The sequence below is a fragment of the Podarcis erhardii genome, assembly GCF_964252035.2.
Source record: "Podarcis erhardii genome assembly, chromosome: 13".
Taxonomy (NCBI): domain Eukaryota; kingdom Metazoa; phylum Chordata; class Lepidosauria; order Squamata; family Lacertidae; genus Podarcis; species Podarcis erhardii.
In genome coordinates this window covers 29480723-29500846 of record NC_138502.1, presented here as the reverse complement: position 1 = coordinate 29500846, position 20124 = coordinate 29480723, and the positions used below count along the sequence as shown (strand labels likewise).

Sequence of the window (20124 nt, the reverse complement as noted above, 5' to 3'; positions counted from 1 at the left end):
GATAGGAGATGACACATCCATTGTGCTGAATATTCATATAAATTTTTAGTTGTAGTTTTATTGCTTCTTTTATTTCTTACATTGTATTTTATTGTATTGCAGTTTTATTTCTATGGGATTCAAACTGTAATACAATAGAATACAATATATAAGAAATAAAAGAAGCATTAAAACTATAATTAAAAACCATAGAGCACTTAGCACAGTGCATTACAGTTGCTACAATATGCAGAAGAAAATTATTCTGTGGTCTGCCTAGACCCTCAGCAATTTTCAAGTGGTCCATGAGGAAAAATAAGTTTGGGAACTGCTGCTCTGGATGTTACTGAACTGGATGTGCTTTCTCTGATGATAACTTTGCTGCATATCAGATGCAGTGTCCTGGAGCTGATTGCATGGTTCACTGCTATTTAGTTATGCATTTATTAAATTTGCATTCTGCTTTCCCATCAAACAGTGCAGAGATGCAGAGGGTGGGGTGGGGTGGGGGGCAGATCTGTGGGTAGATACTTTAGAGTCCATAGCTCACAATATATTTGGTATACCCTGGCCAGCGCACCACTGAGAACGACTAACCTATCCTCATCCCCCAGATTTGCCATGCTCCAGATCAGAACCTTGGACAGATCCCGCTAACCATGTACTGTACGTTCTTTAAATGTGGGTAAACTAGATGGTTTGTTGGAAGTGGATGGTAGGGTTTTGTTTCATATAGGAGTGTTTATTTAAGCAACAACTAAGCAGTCTTGGAAAGCCACATTTATGAGTTGGAGAGCACTGGGAGTGAAACTGCTTAACCCTTTTCCCTACCTGCTGCTTGTCCACTTGCAAGCAACCTCCCCCAAGCTGCTTTTCTCTGAGAGGGTAAAATATACGGCTCCTGTGTTATTTTTCTCCTGAGAGCAAAGCAGTTTGGGGAGGGCAATCTGAGCAGATAAGCAGGGTGAAGAAAAAGGTTTAAGCACCCTCCCAAGTATCACTCCTCTGTTCTTGACTGCAGCCTCTGATGCTGCTTTTCAGATAAATAAATACAGTAGTTGGGGAACCGTTTGACCACATATTGCATAACTGGATGTAGAAGGGCCACATTCAGAGAGTATCTAGAATCACCCTGCCTTTGTCCTGTCAGAGGACTCAGAGTGAGGGCTACATCATCCAAAGATTGAGGGATTTTTGGAAGGGTTGTAGGTCGAAGACTTATATCTGGTCTTTTCAGTGTTACAAAGGCATATATGCCTGAAGCACTTTTATGCCTGCTTCCCTACAAGTTGCTTTTTCCAAGTGCAGGGGATGGGGAGGAATACATTGCTATAAGTAGCACTTGTGTGAGAGGCAGGATCTCATTTCAGCCAAGGCTTATTAGGGCTTAGCCTCAAAACCTGTTTTGAGCTGAAGTGTTGGGTATGTCATCATGAATGCCACAGACTATGTGCAGAGTGGATCAGCAACCCTTCTGACTTGAAGGTTTGGCATGCTTGGCATATGCATGCCCCTCTCTTATTTGCTCTGCACTTGGACCTGGTCTTACACGTGCAGGGGAATCAGGTGGTAGAATGACTGTGGACCCCGCTTTTGACTGTGAATGCTATTCCATGTACAGAAACCGCTGCACTTTAAAAAAAACAGCAACAACAAAACGAGGGAGAGAGAGGTTATCTTTGCTCATTGCAAATAGAAAATCAGCACAGCAGTCAAGGAGTTTTTGTTACAGTGAAATGTGATCACCCTCCTATAGTGTGAAGTGGTACAGTCCCATTTTGCCACCTCGGGACTGTCTCGGCTATCTCATATTCTTCATGCATAAACCAGGCCTGCCTTACTGGACCCTTTATGACTTGAGGCTGAATGTGTGTGTGTTTGTTTATGAACATGATTCCATTGAAGAGCATTGCATTTGATGAAAATCCTATCTGCGATATGGCCCGTTCACATACGCAAGGCATGCCTTTAATAGTGTCATCAGATGGTGAAGCAAGCATGTGCGAACCAGGCCAAATTGTGTTCGTGTTCTGTGACACCCATCCTCGCTACTAGCATAACCACAGCCTGCCAGTGCCTCAGATAGTCTCTGGAAACAGAGCTGTTGTGGCAGCTGCCGCATCTTTCTGGTGAAATTGAGCCTGGCCCCTGGCACCTCTCTTCCCAGAAATTTTAATCTCTGTTCCCAGGCTTGTTTTGTTGGACGATGCTTAATAGAGGTTGGGAGCCACATTCCTGGTACATTCAGCAGCGCCAAGGCTTGTGACTCTTGATAGTGTTTTTTTTCAGATTGAGCCGCTGAGAGCAGGCTTGGCGACAGTGATGGATCTGTGGAGCAGCAGGGAAAGGGGCCCTAGACAGCTCGCCCAGGGTGCCTTGCGGGCAAGTAGCGAGAACGTGAATGGGATCTGCAGTTTGGTGCATGCGCACAAGACACAAGTGATGAACAGCCGTGGCTCTTGGCCCAAAGGGGTAAGGGGAGTGAGTCTGACAGGGCTGCCATGGAGACGGCTGTTTGCATCACTTAAAATCTTGTTCGGCTCTACGAAAGGAAACCAACAGGGGGGAGCCAGAGCTAACACTGCACTGGAGTGAGGTGCAGCAAGAAAGGGGCCTGGGGGAAGGCTTTGAGGAGGCAGGAGCAGGGAGGAAATGATCAGGCTCCGAGGAAATGTAACCTACAGCCCACGGAAATGCTCCATACAGCAGCATTGGGGCAGGAAGCCACAGAGGCAGGCGGCTGAAGTTCTGAAAAGGTGCTTCGGGGCTCTGAAAGAACAGCTAACTAAAAAGGAGAGGAAAAATCAATGTGGCACAAAGGGGGGGGGAGGAGGAAGGAACGGTTGGGGCAGAGAAAGAGGACTGAAATAGAGAGAACTGTGCAAGAAGCAACATCCTTGAATAACAGGCTCCATATTGTCCCAAGAATTACTGGATCAAATCAAAGGCTCATCTGGTCCAGCATTCTGATTTCCAACATCAACCAGCCAGGTGCCTCTGAGGTCTTTGCAAGCATAGCATGATGATGTACATTTTCTGTTGCTTGTCCTCCTGGATCTAGCAACCGGAATTCTGCTGCTTCATCCTAGGTTGCCTGAGGGGGGTATATTAAAATTTCAGGAGCCAGTGTCAGTTGTGCAGGACTGGTGGTGGGGAAGCTGGCATCTGTAGCTTAATTTGATGTAGAGGGTCACCAAATCTTAAGCCCCAGAATCTGTTTTCTGCACCAGGATTCAAACCTTGGATCCCTAGAGTGATAATGAAGAGAGAGTATTTATGCATGTCAAGAGTGCATTCCCTTCAGCATAGAGTAACCACAGCTAGTACCCAGGGCATCTGAGGTCAGGAAATTCAGATAACTGTGTGTGGTTTCCAAGAAGTCACAAGCCCCCATTGCCTCCCTTTGTGCAAATTAATTACATTAACAAATCTCACAGTTTGGGACACTGATACTCATGTTGCCCTTAGCTTTTCCTCTATCCACAGTTCTAATGTGTAATGTGCATTTGGCTACATGGTAGACTCAGTTTAAAAATGTGTCTCTTTTACTTTCTGTCCTGCTTTAACAACCTACACACACACACACACACACACACACACACACACACACACCCATATATAGCACCAGAGGTGCTCAAACATGCTCTTATACTAAGATCCTTAGTATATTTGCTTAGAAGCAAATTCCATTGAGTTTTGTGTACATGAGCTTAGGGATGGCAGTCTTTGGGTCATAATACATGAAAGCACCCTAAAGCATCATCCGGTTACCGTGGGTTTGTAGGGACTAGGAACAAGAAGTGTGACAGCAAAACTGAGGCTGAGGGTCTGGCTACCGGCTGCAAACGCCTGCTGAGATTCTTCCTCCATGGTGTTCCATCCCGCACAAGCCCTTCACATATTCTCAGACCCCAGGGAGAGATTGACAAATGTCAATGTTTATCCAAACAAGCTTCTAACATGCCGGCGGCAATCCATCTTCCCTGTCTCATCTTGAAAGCCGCCAGCAGCGGGTATTTATATCCGTAACAATCATAACCGGCTGATTTGGTTATTTACATGGATATTATACGAGCTTCTATAAATATTCAGCTTGCTGCAAGAATAATTAAGCATTGTTGCCGCGACGCAAACGACAGGGGAGAGTAATGGGAAGTGCCAGCAGCTACATGCTAGAGTGGGTGGCTGCCCATCCCCCAGCTTGTCCGCTTCTCTGCTGCAATCCAACCCTGGGGCATAGATGCTCGCCTGCACAATATCCCCCACCTCCGCCATTCCCCAATATTTCCTAAGCAGAGGTGTGGGATTGTTTGCTAGAAAAAGCAGAGTTGCTGGGAGGTGCAGAATACAGAAAGGGAGTGTTCTGGGGAACGCGGCAGGGAGAGCACTCAGTGATAGTGGGGAAAACCTAGTACAGAGGCTAGGAGTAGGAATAGCAACGTGCTGCTGCGGGAAAGGAGTTTTGAGGAACAAGAAGAACTGACTTTGATGATCAAAATAGCCAGCTCACAGGCTGAAAGTTCCCTGGTATGAGTTCAGTTCCATCTGCTGAGCAGCACTGTCCAAGATGCAGTTCTGTTCTTATGAATTAATTTATAAACGTATTAACTTTGCCCTTCAGCATGAAACGTTTCCAGGGTGGCCTACAAAATCGTAGCTGCAAATTCTAAAACTACAGCGACAAATTACCAATAATAAATAAGATTGAGACTGCACTAGGTGAGACAGCAGAAGAAAAACAGGAGCAATTAAAACAGTTTCCACCGCAGGTTTTTAAATCTAGGGAAATTAAAAGCTCTTTGCTAGGAGCCGAAAGGACATTAGAGTAGGCTGCTGGTGAACTTTCCTAAACAGGAGATTGTTCCGTAAGCAAGAAGACCTTTTTACCCATTCATTGACTTGCCTTGCTTCAAGCAGCAATGGAACAGAGGAGGGTCATCTAAGTGTATGGACAAGTTACTTTCTGCAGAGGTCGGGTGGCCATCTGTCATCCATGAGCTAGTTGAGATTTCTGCATTGTAGGGGGTTGGACTAGAAGACCCTCAGGGTCCCTTCTAACTCTACAATCCTATAACTCCTTATCAGGGGCAGCACATCGTGTGCTGCTGCTAGAGGGAAAATGGGAAGCGCCACCTTGCCTGCTTTTGCCGCCATCGCACTACCACCTACCTGCTCATGCTGCTGCCGCCTGCTCTTCCATCATGTGCTTACCCTGGCACATCTGCTGCTGGCGGAGAAGCAGCACTGCCACTGGTGCCAGTTTCAGACAAGATCGCACTGATCCTGCCCAAAATCAGCACCAATGGCAGCGGCACTTCTTTACCAGTGGCAGAGGTAGCAGGGCACATGGGGTATCCATGGGTTGCAGCGTCATCTGGCTTATGGCTAGTCCGACTCTGCTCCTTTGGTCACTAGTTGTTCTTCATTTTTAGGTAACTTAAAAAATTAATAACAAACCACAACTACAATAAAAACAGCAGTGCCATCAGCCCCTTCCATGAAGCACACTACAACTTTCCTTTCTTCTTTTATGTATAATTTTTATTGAATTTTCTGTTTTACAATTTAAAGTACTCATCTTTACATCCTTGAGATATCTATGACTTCCCTTCTTCTCTTTCTATGGTTCATTTTACATATCATAAATCCCCGCATATTTTACAAAAATGATACCATTCGGTATTCCATTATTGCATCCATCAAAACTTATTTACACTGTTGAATTTATCTTAATGCTGCCAGCATTTTCAGCTGTACACAGTTATTTTCCATATATTCAGTAAACGTTTTCCAATCTTCTCTAAATGTATGCTCTTCTTGTTCTCTTACTCTATATGTTAAGTCTGCAAGCTGCGCATACTCTGTCAACTTAAGTTGCCATTCTTCTTTGCTTGTTTTCCATTTTGGGGCTAACAAAACATGGGCCACAGTAGTGGCATACATAAATCACCTTTTTTTTGACACCTGGGAATTTCCATCTGAATTATCCCCAACAGAAAGGACTCTGTTTTGGGGGGAGCAAAAGTACTTTTAAACATCTTTTTCAATTCATTATGGATTATTTCCTTTCAAGTACCTGTCAGTCCCGTTACTTTAACTATCAACTCAGAATATCTTTCCACAGAGCTGCCATGAGTGGCTGAAAATGTTCCATGAGTGGCTGGCGGCTGCTGTCCTCTGCAAATATTCATAATGAAGAGATAGCCATTTTAAAGTGCATGTCTCTGATACTTTGGGATGTCTCATGCAGCAGCTTAGGGACTTTCTTAGCAAGTGGAAAGTTCCCTTGTAGTTGGTACCACCAGCCCAAGAAAAGTCCCTGCATAATTTGATTGCTCAGCTTTATCATAGGGGTTCTTTGGAATAACCTGTGAGAGAATCAGTAACTGTACATAGGAAGCTTCCTTCACTGGCTCATCTAGCTCAGTATTGCCAACACTGCCAGGCAATAGCGTTCTGCGGTTTCAGGCCAGAATCTCTCCCAGCCCTGCCTGGACCTTTTTGCATGCAGAGCATATTCTTTACCACTGAGCCATGACCATTTCCCAAAAGACAACTTGCTCACTACTGCTTATCTTCCCCGGCAGTGTACAGCTGCAGGAGGCTATTGAGTATGCCGAGGAATCACTCTTGGAGTTGGATAGAGAGCTCGCTCCGAGTATCACTGGAAATAGCTTCCGCTTTATAACTTACCTTGGGCTGTGGTTGTAATGATCACCTCCTGATTATGAGTCACTCTGGCTGGGGCTGTTGGAGTCCAACAACATCTGGAGGGCCACAGGTTGGGGAAGACTGCCGTAGATTAACGGCTATCCCATCATTTTGGCATGGAGAGTTTTCATCCCAGTTTTCTACCTGGATATCTTTCAAGGTGTATGCCTCTGAATGCCATATGCCAGGGGGAGGAACAGCAGGAGGGGAGACCTACTGTTTGTGGGTTTCCCATAGGCTTCTGCTTAGCCACCGTGGGAAGCAGAATGCTGGACTAGATCGGCTTTTGGTTGGATCCATCAGAGGTATTCCCACGTTTTGAAGTGGTAGCATTGGCATTCGCCACAACGGATGCCAGAGTTGTGTGGTGGCCGCTGGGTACACTTGAATGGTTGTAGGTGGGCAAACCATTTGCCAAGAAGTCATGTGTGATTTCGTGGTTCAGCTGATATAGTAATGAGGTTCAAAGGCCTTGGCCAGCGCTCCACCTGAAAGGACTTAAACCACCCAGAATTTTCTACAGTGTGCTTGAGTTTCTCAGCAGTCAGATTTCAGTGTTGAAAGGGATCTCTGAAAGCAGAGAGCTTTGGAGCTGCTGCTATTACAGTAATTAACTCATTCATCCTTGGAAGAATCCTGCAAGACAGGTAGCTATTATTCCCAAGGCATAACTTAAACATCATTTTTACACCACTTTAATGTATCTTGGCAGGGTGATGAAAGTTCTCCGTTAGACATCCCTAGGCTCTCACTGAACTATGGCTCCCAGGAGAGAGGAAATTATTTAAGTCTGTCGTGTGTAGGCCTCCCACTCCTAGATAAGAAGCCTGAGAGGGGATGGCTCAACCAAAATCCCCTGCAATATACAACCTGCATCCTGCATGCAGGTGTGGTGCATGTATGTGTGGGACAACGTGATCCTTCCTACTGCCAGCTGTGGCTACACCCACCATTTGGCCTCAAAGCGTAGGCAACAAGGGCATGCAGCTCCTGGGTTAAAAATGTTTCCCACCCCTAACACAGGTGAGTGTCAGGCTTGCATGTACCTCGTGCTTAAAACAGTAAAACTTTGGTGCCAGGAAAAGCAGAACACACCACTATGCTATGTTAATTGAATTAAGAAGAAAACTCTGAATTTGCCATTTTGCAGGGTGAGAAGGATACTGATAGACAACTGTGTGAAAATTGTTTTGAGAGAGAGATAAGAATCCTAACCCCACTTATCTGGGAGCAAGTGCCACTGAATTCAGTACTTCTGGGTAGACGTTTTTAAGATTGTAAACAGGGAAATGAAATAAAACAAGATGAATATTGGTGCAAACACACCCAACCTTTGAACATGCAAGTGTCTTTGTAGAGAGCAGTACCTGTTTTTTTCCTGATACATTTCCTACAACCTCAGGTGTGTACCTGAGCAATGAATCAGAAAAGATTTTCTTCCTTTCCTTTCCTTTCCTTTCCTTTCCTTTCCTTTCCTTTCCTTTCCTTTCCTTTCCTTTCCTTTGAAAAAGTATAAACCACAAGTTCTCCAAGTGTTGTACAAATAAAATGATAGGTACAACATGGCTAAAGGCCACAAACCAATTCAAAACAAACATACATGACGCCGTCATCATTAAAAACAAAGACAAAATCAATAAAACCTTTAAAACAAACGTTTTTTAATACAAGAAAGATTTGGGAAGGGGGCCGAGGAGCGATGACAGCAGGGCAGCGTTTGAGCATGACATTTACCTCCAGCTGGCTTCTTAATGAGTCTGGGTTGCCCATCAGTCTTTGACTGTTGAATATTTCAAGACTTTCGGAGCTGCCGCAGTGACGGTTGTGCATCAAGGAATCCACTTTGCAAAGCTGAATGAAAGCTGGTGGGTGGTTTTCTCTGTCCAAGCCTTTGTCGCAGAGAAATGCAGGATTGTGGCGGGTGGGTTTAGAAAAGCTTAAAGCCCTGATTCGTCATCTCCAACCGTACCTAGTACAGTAGGTAACTTGTGCCTGGTTTTTTGTTTATGTGTCCAGATGGTTGGCAGGGCAGTCCATGTCATGTTTCCAAATGCTAACTGTCTGGCTGGCAAAGTCCTGTCCTACTCAAAAACTAAGAGGCCAGTTCTCTACAGAATAAGCTATGAATCACACCGAAGCATTTCAGAGAGGGAGGTGATCTTCCAAGTTAGGTAAAAAGCAAAGCAATACAGCCCAGTATTTCATTTTGAATTTTTTTAACAGACAGCTAAGGAAATGCTGAGACATATATCACTGGTGGCTCTTCTGGTCCATTATTGGAGGGTGGGGCTGAATTCAAACCCACAACTCCCTTTATTAGTCTTAACTACAATGTCACAAAGTTGTGAGTGACTCCAAGGTTTTGTATTTTCAAAAATGGGGGAATAACTGTGATTGCTAGTTGGTTCCTATAGTCCTGGGTGCAACTGCAATCTGGCTTGTACCTGGTGAGATTAATCCAGTTATGCTTGCGTTGGGTGTGACAAGCATCAGTCTTGTCTGCCTTTTGTCCTTGCTGTTTCTCTGCCAGTTTATTTAGCCTCTGGCCTGATGAAGGGTATGAGTTCTGGAGAACTCAGACGCTTGCTCCTATAACATTTTGATTGGTCCTAATAAAGGTGCCACTACCCTCTCTCCTCCCCTGCCTGCCCCATTTTATGTTGTCCGCGTTACAAAGATCCCAAAATTATCTGGCCAGCAGGCAGCTAAAGTGTCCCAAAGGGCCAAAACTGAACAGTAAGTGATTACCATAATCCCTGCCCTTTGATGCAATTTGTCTGTGAAATAAGTGGCTATATTATGCTCAGTTTTAATGAAAACATGTTTGTAACATGACACCTTGTCAGCTGCAGTCTCTGTAGTTACAATGAGAGTAAGCCCCATTAACCTCAATAGGACTCCTGCGTAAATATGCATAGACTTGCAGCGTACGTTATTTTTGTGTGTATAGTACATATCATTTCTCCTGTGAGTTTTGGACAATGCAGTTTTTCATTCTTGCATTGCTCCTTAAAAACCACATTTTTGTGTAGTCCATTGAAATTCTGTTATACATTAGCCCTTTAGGCGCAAAATATGTGACAGCCCATCTGTCTCCTTAATCTGTTGCCTGACCACTGTGCAGGATCTCTACGCAAAGCTCCAAGACATTACAGACCCAGCTGAGAGAAGCCAAATGTGTAGAGACTGGCAGGGGACCAATGTAGATGGAAGCCATCTACACAGTGGGGTTCGCTCTGTCCCGTAAATAAGTCAGTGAACTATTTATTTTATTTTTCAAATTTTCTAATCTGAACTTAGTTTCTTTTCCTCCATCCAAACATGGATTCCAGTGCATTGTACATAAAAAAAAATCAAATATTGATACAGTATTTATTGAACAATAAAATGCAAAACAACGCAATAAAATCTGAAACACAATGAACTGGAAAAAACACTCTGTTTTTAGCATCAACCAGCATTCAAATTGCAGCACTTGAGCTTTTCAGAATTCTTATTTTAGGCTGGATTTCCACCTGTTTACTTTTTTTTTTTTTTTAAGGGGGACAGTAAGATGGAAGAAGTAGCAGAACTTGCAGACATGTTTAGGGTAAGGCTCAGCCAAGTGCTGTGGTTTCGACTACTCTCACAAAGGCAGCACTGAGGAATGAGATCTGGTGTGGAGTAGCAGCTAAGGCTGTGAGCTAGAAATTCAAATTTCACCAAGTGGCCTTAATCCAGCCACATAGCCTTTCTCTGTCAACCCTCTGTTTGCAGTACATGGACACTAAGGCTGGCTTAACTAACAGGGTTGGCGGGAGAATATGCATATGAAATATATCTGAAATGCTCTATATCAAGGATAGCCAACATGGTGCCCTCCAGAAGTTGCTGGACTCCAACTCCCATCATGCCTGGCCATTGGCCATGCTGGTTGAGACCATAGGAACCAACTGCTAGGGCCCAAGATACCTTCAGCCCCCCAATAAAATACTTGACCCCCCCCCCAGTTGATGGGCATTGCCAATCAAATGGTGTGTGTACACTGCATCTTGTGATTGATTATGTGGGAAGAGTCTTGCCTGGACTTCCCCTCCCAAAAAATATTTTATTCAAGTTGGCACCCCTGTTGGGACCAATGGTAGTTTAAAATCCAACAGCCTTGGGGGGGGGCACCTTGTTGCCTATCCCTGGTTCAGTTCCTGTTGTTGTTGTTAGAGAGGACTCCTTAACTGTAGAAAAACCATACAGCCTTAAGATCCACATCTGCTTGTGACTTGCAAATCTGCTGGAGAGCTGAAATTAAAGTGAAGTAGTCCTTATATTGGCAAAGGTTATTTGTTTTAGGATGCACATTGCATAAAAAGTCAGTAGGAGCCCATTTGAGTGGTGTTGCCTCATAATTCGAGGACTAGATGGTGCACCTGTTTACACAAAAGAGCTGTTGGGATATACCTTTCGGTAGATCCGGTGCCTGCACTGAAGGAGCTGTGAAATGAAATCCAGTATTTGTTTATCTATACAGTGTGCACAATTCAGGCAAAATCAAGTACCATTGATTCCAACTTAGCAAGTTTAAGCGTAGGCTTAGTTTACCAGTTGAAATCAGTGGTGCTTCACAGTTCTTAACTTCGGCTGAATTATACCCACTTTATTGAAACTCAGCGCTTTGAGACACTACACTTTCAAAAACTAGGTGCTCAGCACAACTGGCCTACGTGAAAAGGCATAGCACCCTCCCTGCACCGAAGAGCTTACAATCCAAATTTCAACGGGGCAAGGAGAATGGGAGAGAAGCAGGTGGCCCTGGGGCGCATTAGAGCTTGCGCAGTTACGCTTTGCTTGGATTTCATTTGGGGTTAGGGGTTAAGGGGCTAAGCCAGGGGTCTGCAACCTTTAAGACAAAAAGAGCCACTTGGACCCGTTTCCGAAGGAAAAAAAAACTGGGAGCCGCAAAACTCGTCATTATAAAAATAACTTTTTGTCACTTTTTTATTATTTCTTTGTTTGACCCCTCAGAATTACTCCTCCTCATAGAAATAAACGTTAAATTAACAAGTTACCTTTTTTCGTGTGTGTGTTCTTCACTCCCCTTCAAAACAGTGACCAGCGTACATGCCCCTTACAATGTAGTGGGCGGGCGGGTAGGTGACATCGGGACGGTGCGTGACTAACACACGCACCGCCCCCATGTGACGTCACAGCCAGTACAGCGCCCGCCACAGTGGGGAGTGTCGGGGCGCACAATGCGCCTCCTCCCCTCGCTAGTATCCGCCCCGGAGCCACGGCAAAGGTGTAAAAGAGCCACATGCGGCTCCGGAGCCGCAGGTTGCAGACCCCTGGGCTAAGCCAAAGATTATGCACAGAAGAGGTAGGTCCTAAGGCGGGGATTTGAAAGGAGCATTCTGCGAGGGAGTTCCAGGCTTGCGGGAAGCAAAGAGAATGCAAAATCACATAGTTGCATTTCACACATCAGCCTTCTCTCAGTGAGCTTGGGGTGTTCCCATGGAAAGACGAAAAGCCTTTCCCCAGCACACTTCCCACGCTCCTGTTCATGGGCAACAGCACCAAGTCAAGGACTTCAGGGAGATGGTATCCATCTGTCCCCCCTGTATGTCTCCATAATTGCCATGTTGGTTTCTGGCAAGATGGGCATGATGCCACAAGGTTGACTTATTTTTTTTACTGTGGTTTGTGAGATCTCCATAAGGCTCCAGGGACAGCACCTTTCCTGTCCTAGATATTACATAATGTGCTTTTTAATAATACACCTCGAGGCATATGGCCTCTGGATTTTGGCTGTGAGAGCAATCTGCTCAGCTAAAAATAGCTGGCATGCGTAATGCAGTTAGTTGCGACACCTTCTGTTACTCAGGGAGTCAGGAATCACAGCTTCACTTTACAAAGTGGCTTGAAGCAGAGAAGATGAAGGCTGGCCTTGCCTTCAATTTCTTAGCTTACAGCAGATGGGGCCACTTGTGTGTGTGTGTGTGTGTGTGTGTGTGTGTGTGTGTTATGGACACTAGCAGTCTAGTGATGCTATTACCTGTATCTTTGACCTCCCCAACTACCACCTGTTTTTTTCAGTGTTGCCTTACTGCCACCCCAGTTGCTGACCAGCTAGCTGCAAATAAGGATGCAAAAGGGTGGCAGATCCTCCCCACCATGATAGTAGCATGTGTGCCCAAATCAGCTGCCTTGGCCACAAGCCAATATGTTCTGGCTAAGTGAACATCAAATTGGTCTCCAACTGGCCTCCAAAGGAGATTTTTGAGTCTATCCCTTGCCGTACCTAATTTTCTAAAAAGAGAGATTTTGCAGCCCATGGCTGTCTGGTCCTCTGTCTTGGAAGCCCTACAAGGCCTCATTGACATTTTACCCAACTTATCTCTGCTCATGTGACTCTTCAGCCTGGGCTTCTTGTGGAGCTATCCATGATGCTACCAGTTTTGCTTGGATATTGCCTCACTAGATGCTGACCTCCTCTTTGCTCAACTTGGCTTTATTGAAACCTGACAGGTTTACCAGAACCGGAACTTGGAGTTGCTTGACAGTACATTGCTCCCCTTCTTGGGAGTTGAATTCATTCCTTGCAGCCCCCCTCTGTCCATGCTAGAACTGCCTGGACAAGAACACTGCCCTCTACCCTTTTGCCTATTTTTGTGCCCATATTTAAACAGCGCCTGTATTCACAATCTGCTGTTACTTCAGTGTCATTTCTGGCTGTGGGTGAAAGGATTTCTGGACCGTGTGATCCCAGCCAATCAGGTCTCCCATAGTGAGCAAGATGTCTCAAAGTGCCACATATTTAGTTGTGTGGTGATATCATTGATAGCAAGGAAAACCTACCTGTTGCCTTTCCCTCCTGTTGAATGCCTCCCCATTGTCCAGGCAACCAGGCCAGTTCTCCTTGTTTTGTCATGCTGTGCTGATGGCTTCCAGCACTGATTGGGAATCCTTTGGCCTTGATGCTCATGCATCACTCTGAACGACCAGCAGGGGCTCAATGGGGGTAAAGGTGTGAATCCTATTAGGCAAGTAATGCTGTGAAAATGGGTGGCATCCACATTTAGATATGCATGCATGTATTAAGAACATAAGAAGAGCCCTGCTGGATCAGGACGGTGGCCCATCTAGTCCAGCATCCTGTTCTCACAGCAGCTGACCAGGTGCCTATGGGAAACCTGCAAGCAGGATTCGAGCACAAGAGCATTCTGCCTCTTCTGTGGTTTCCAGCAACTGGTATTCAGAAGCATTGCTGCCCTGAACTGTGGAGGCAAAGCATAGCTATCATGCCTAGTAGCCACCGGTTGTCTAATTCTCCATGAATTCACCTAATCCTCTTTTAAAGCCATCTAGGTTGGTGCCATCACTGCATCCAAATGCACGCCCCATTCACCTTCTGCCTCAGCAAGGCATCAGGTTGACAGAGCGCCGGCCCAGTTCTCTTCACCAACAGGATGTCCACTTCTGAACAGCTTTGATTCCTTTCACAAAGGAGTGCCCCCCCCAAAAAAAAACTGTCAAAGGAGAGGGCACATTTTGTGTGCTTGAAACATGCTTTCTCCATTTCAGCTCGCATCTTCTCCTAAGGGCAGCGGAGCAAGAGGCAGATTTGACCCAAGAGAGCACAATCCTTTGGGAAAGTTCTTCCTCTTGCACCAGCACCATTGAAAGGAAATGGGAGCAACAGAGCGTGGAAGATTCACGAGGGACTTGGCACTTTGTCTTTCTGGGACGTTAACTAAGTTGTCATTGTCATCTTTGTCATTTATCATTTGCAACGATCCCCGTGTTTATTAGACACCATACATAAATAAAAATAACCAGGCTGCTGTCGGCAAGCTCACAATCTAAATGAGCCCTCTCCTAGTTCTGGACTTCTTCCCACAGTTGCCAGCTCAAAGATGGAAAGGGAAGCATTGAAATGAAGTTGGAGTGAGGCTTGGTGGCATTGCTTTTGGCTTCTCCCCTTCACCTTCCTTGGAAGTATGGGGTTGGCATCGTCATTTCAGTGTGATGTGAAAGCCCCTCCCCATTTCCAAAAACGTTTGGAGTTAAGGTGTAATTTCACAGTGCTGTGGAGTGAATGCACTCTGCATGTTAGCTAATTTTATCTTGTTAAGTGTGCCAGGGCTGAATCCTGGTGTGGCGGAGGGGGAAAACAGGCCCCTTACTGAAGCCTTGACACATCCCAGATTTGAAGGAAAGCACTCACAGCTGCATCCATTCATCCTGGTTTTCTCCTTTCCCTTGCTTGGACCTCTCCTATGCTTCATCCTTATGTCTCACAACTGTTTTCCTCGGCTGGCTAACGGATGGGCTCGGGCTTTAATATTTATATGTTTGCACACTGGAGAGCCATAATAACACCATGAAAAAATAATGATGGCAAGCTGTAATGATAAATCTATGCGTCTTAACAGTCAGGCTTTTGCCAACCTGAGTGAAAAGGTGTATCGCCTTTTACAAATGCACGCAGAGTGAGACTTTCAACAGAAGGAGCAGCCTAGTTGCAAAAACTATTGCTCAGACAGGGCTTAGTTTCCAAGCCAGCTGTCACTGATCAGCTTGACCCCCCTGAATGACTTAAAACCTCCCCCCCCCCAAAAAAGAAATCCCACCAGCTGGCAGATCGCATTCACAGAAGCAACAGGTTCCTGGGGAGGCTGTTTAGCATTACATAAGAGAGTGTTATTGTTATTTTTGTGTGTGTGTCCTATTTATCTTTGAGCTGTTTTTGTGCTTTTGAGACAGAAAGGCAGAGTCTGAAAAGGTTATGTTTTAATAGGCTGTCCTCTGTGCCACATCTGTAAAAGCCTTTTTAGAAGGAAGTTTAGTGGTGGAGGACTCGCACCCACCCACCCACCAGCATGGCCAGCTCATTGCTGCATTTCGTGAGCACACTGCTGGAATTATTCAAATGAGAAACAGGCTGGGTGTCAAAGGGGTTTGAACAAACATTGATCTGGAAGAGGGTTTTTTAAAAACATGGATCTTTGTTGCCAGAATGTGAAATAGAAACTGTGGCATCGCTTGCACAACTCTGCCATCTGCGACGCAGGGAGACAGCTGAACAACTTGGGGGGCTGCAAGAGATGAATGCAGGCATTAAAAGAATGTTCCTCCAAATCCAAAAGCACAACATGAAATCTACACTAACACACACAAACACAATTCTGCAAAAAGCTAAGGCTGAGACCAATTTTAGGAAGTTTTATGTACAAATCACATTTTAGTGAGTTTTGAGAAGAATGACTAATGCTCCAACCAGACAAATTGGTGGTGGTGGTGGAATGGGAAAAGGATGTGTGAATGAAAGCTAGTAACCATGTTTCCTTGGTAATGTCTAGTGAAAAAGATGCATGTCGTGTCCAGGGTTTCCTCCGCTTCACTTTCTGCTACTTGCAAGGTAAGCTGGGGAAACCCCAGGTTGTACTGACACATGTGATGTGAAGGAAAACCTCTGTTCCGATTCAGTTCACAAATTTTTGCATGGAACCTGTTGATTGAATTGTAATTCAAAAGTTTCATGCTGCAGCTTCCCTTTGACTTGCCTTTATTCAAGGATAGTAGCTTTAAGATCAGTAACACTTGAGTGTCCTGGAGGCCTGAAACATACCCCCTACCTGATTTTGGATATTAACATTTCTGATGTCAGGAATGCTAATGGTGTTGATTAACTCACAGCATTTTGAGTGTGGTTTTTTGTTTTCGACAAAAATCATTTTATTAATGAAAAATAATAAATGCAAATAAATGACAAAACCTAAAGTTACAAAATATAGGTGCAATACAGAGGTTGTGTTTCCAGATAAATAAAGAGCAGATAATATAGAAGAATAAAAGCAGCAAAACACATGATGGAAACCAGATTTCACAATTTGATGGGGGAAGAGAGTTTTGTATATCTGAATTTGAGACCTAAGAGATGAAATCCCACTGCAATATGGTACAGAAATGATTCAAGTCTTCCTTACCCTTCGAAATGTGTAATTTTGAGTTATTTCCTCTGTGATAGACAGAGTCCACACATTCTTGTCCTATAATGTCTTCCATTTCTGGGCCAAATAGAACTTATTTGGCCCAGAAATGGAAGACATTACAGGACAAGAATATGTGGACTCTGGCTATCATTGAGGAAATAACTTAAAATTACACATTTCTAAAGGGTATGGAGAAATGTAGCCAGCAGCTACATAAGAAGTTCCTTAGATTGGAAAATTGCTGTTTGGACAAGTTTGGATATTGCCATTTCTGATGGCAGGGGTGCTGATTATGGTAGTGATTAAGCTCATCGCCTTTCTGAGTGTTGAAAGCACAAGATCGTCCCCGACTAATTAACATTTTTTTTCGTTCTCTTTGCAGATGAAACAACATTTGAAGCAGGAGTCAAAGTCCAGATCCACAGTCAGTCTGAGCCACCATTTGTTCAGGAACTTGGGTTTGGCGTGGCGCCTGGGTTCCAGACTTTTGTAGCCACGCAAGAGCAAAGAGTGAGTCCTGCTTTTCTCATACATTTCAGCATTCTGTAGTCATTCCATCTAAGGCCACAATGAGGGGAGAGGCTGAGGCTGCCTTGGTTAGCTGCCATTTGAGAGAATACTATCCATAAGGCAAGGAGAAGTGGCCACTTGAAGTGGGAGATATTTTAGTAGCATGGACAGTGGCAGAATGGGGGAGAGGTCTGCCTGATGAGACTTAGAATGCTTCCAAACTGTTGCTGTTTTCGGGTGGGATTCAAGCACACAAATTCAGGTTGTGCAATTCATCGTCCTTCCTCACCATCCTCAGTTTATTTGTATGCCACCTTTCCACTCAATTGTGCCCCAAGCTACTCACAGTGTATCAAATGTACAATAACAATTCAAAGCAAATGAGAAACAATTCTGTAGAAAGAACAGGATATTTTAATGCCATCATCATTATCACCACAGAGGTGTCTATGGAGGGGATATATTCATTGAAAATGCTGTATTGTAACTTTTGAATAATTTTTCTTTTTTAAAGAAAGAAATAACCACATATCAATAAGTAAAAAAACAAAACACAAAAAAATCCCAGTCCATGCAAAACTATGTAAAAGGGTAGAAATAAGCTAACTTGGTTTCAATAACAAAATTAACATTTAAAATGAAGGACTGGTGCAGCACACAAATACACAATCTGACTTTTTTTGCAGTAAGGAAAATGACAGGAAATGTACTTGAAAGTGTGGGATAACATTTGATTGATACAATGTCATCTAACCTCCCCGCAGACAGAATGGATAAATGGCCGACTGTCGTCTAACTTCCCTGTAAACTTGGTGCAAATAAATCAGGATGAATGCTTAATAAAACAGGCAGACCGGGAGTCACTACAATCCTTTAGGAAGTTCTGCATGACTCCCCTGAAACAGCAGGGGATGTCATTTGGAGTTCCCATCTCAGATGGCAAAATGTTTAACTGTTTTGTTTATTTTAAAATTTTATTTACATGTTTATAGATCACGCTGTCATATAAAATATCACAAGGCAGTATACATCCGAAAAATAAAGAAAAAAACAATACTACAGTTTCAACAATAAAAGCGTTCTGACGTGTTAGCAAAAGCTGGTTGGCAGAGGATCTTGGCTTTGAGAGGCCTGCCTAAATAAAACAGTTTTCAGAAGATGCCTGAAAGGGAGCAGGGTGGCCAGGAGCTCTACTGCAGGGCAGTCCCAGCACACTTAAGGGTCCATCCCAGGTAAATGCCAGCCAAGCCTGAGGAACATGTGGGACCACCAAACATGCCCCATCAGAAGAGCTCAGCGATTCAAGTGGAGGATAAGGAATGGTCCAATCCTGACCGTGGAGCATTCAGTGCAGTGAACTGAAATTACTTAGAAGTGCTAACAGACTTTGCAACCACTCTGTGCATTGTCGGAGGCAGATGTGTAATTACAAACAGCAGATGTGGGTTGAGGGCAGCGCGGCAGGTTCCCTTGCACAGGGCGCCAAGCCAAGGGGGTGCCTTCCAGCCTCCTTCTCAAAGCCTGGTAAGGGCTTGCTCAGCTTTGGGAAGCAAGCCCTTACTAGGATCCTTCCAGAGTCTTGCCTGCACAGGGCGCCATATTACCAGGGCCCACCTCTGCAAACAGTGGGGCTTATGACCCATAATTATCCCTATGCACCCAGTATTAGGTGCTGTGGGCCCACAACCAACCTGTGAGTCTCAAGACCTGTGAATGTAAAGTTACCACCTCTTCACTAAACTTGTTTTACCAGCCAGACATAGAGAAAGAGAGGGAGGGAGTGAAACTGACTCTATTGAATTCTACACCATTTATTCATTCATCCACATGCAAATTTTTAATAATAAGCATTTGGATATATGTGTCTGGAGGGCAGGTAAGATCACTCTGGTCGCAATTAGGACCAATTACATTCGCCGTGAAAACTGTCAAGTTGAAATGTTGCGTCCCTCTCTGTCTTGGAGGAAACCTTTATGGCCATATTGATGAAAACCGCACAGCTGCAAGACAGGAAAAGGGGTGGGGATCACAGGGCAGCGGGAGAGGCAGATTGCGGGAGGGCTGAGGTGATCCATGAAAGGCTTTGGCACGGGACTTGAAGGAGAAGAAGAAAACAGCAGGACAAGGACAGGGGGCAGTGCAGGGGCTGGCCGATATGGGAAAGGGGGAGGCTTTCCAGGCAAAGAGAGCAGCGAAGGAAGAAAGAGGCACCAGAAAAAGACAATGGTAGATGAGGCTATGAATGTTTGAGAAAAGCTTTAAGCTGGACTCTGTTGCAGGAAATGGCCAAACCCCTTCTTCATTATACATTTAAAGCAGCATCATACCACTTTGAACAGCCACAACTCGCCCCCCCCCAAATCCTGGAAACTGAACTTGGTTAAGGGTGCTGAGAATTCTTCTGTGACCCCTAGTCCCCTCACAGAGCTGCAGTTCTCAAGGCCTTCCTGCTCTATGGAACGGAACCCACACTGCGTTGGGGGGGGGGGGGACCAAAAAGCCAAATATTGACACCCCCAGCCCCAACCCTCATGCTGCCTTCCCAAAGCCAGCTAAGCAGCGCACCAGGCTTTGTGAAGGAGACATGAGGCTCTGGCAGGGTCTTATAGCCCTCCCACCTTCTTTCCAAAGCTGAGAAAGCACTAATTAGGCTTTGGGAAGGAGAAAGGGAGGACTCTAGGACCCTGTCAGAGCCCTCATACCTCTGTCCCAAAGCCCAGCACTTCACTTAACCAGCTTTAGGAAAGCAGCCTGAGGCGGGGGGCATCAAATGTTGCCTGGGAGCCGCAAAAAATTGAGGCCATGTGTTGCACCACCCTGCTCCAGTTGTTGTTGGACTCCAGCTTCCATCAGCCCCAGCCAGGGTGATCTGGGATGATGGGAGCTGGAGTCCACTGACATCTAGGGAGGGCCACAGGCTCCCCATCCCTTCCTTTGAGCCTCTCGTTATTTATGGTCA

The 20124-nt window shown here is 45.0% G+C and overlaps 1 protein-coding gene across 5 annotated transcripts in view; it reads left to right on the top strand.

The window, feature by feature from the left end:
• LOC309328060 (acid-sensing ion channel 2) overlaps positions 1 to 20124 on the top strand; it is a 376555-nt gene that overhangs the window by 323169 nt on the left and 33262 nt on the right. For all 5 annotated transcript variants that reach the window (XR_014150696.1, XR_014150697.1, XM_081837936.1 and 2 more), the window contains one exon: positions 17038 to 17165. Coding sequence is in view for 3 of the 5 variants with exons in the window: in XM_081837936.1 (XP_081694062.1) it covers positions 17038 to 17165 (128 nt within the window). In the remaining 2 variants the exon portion in view is untranslated. The remainder of the gene's footprint in view (positions 1 to 17037; positions 17166 to 20124) is intronic.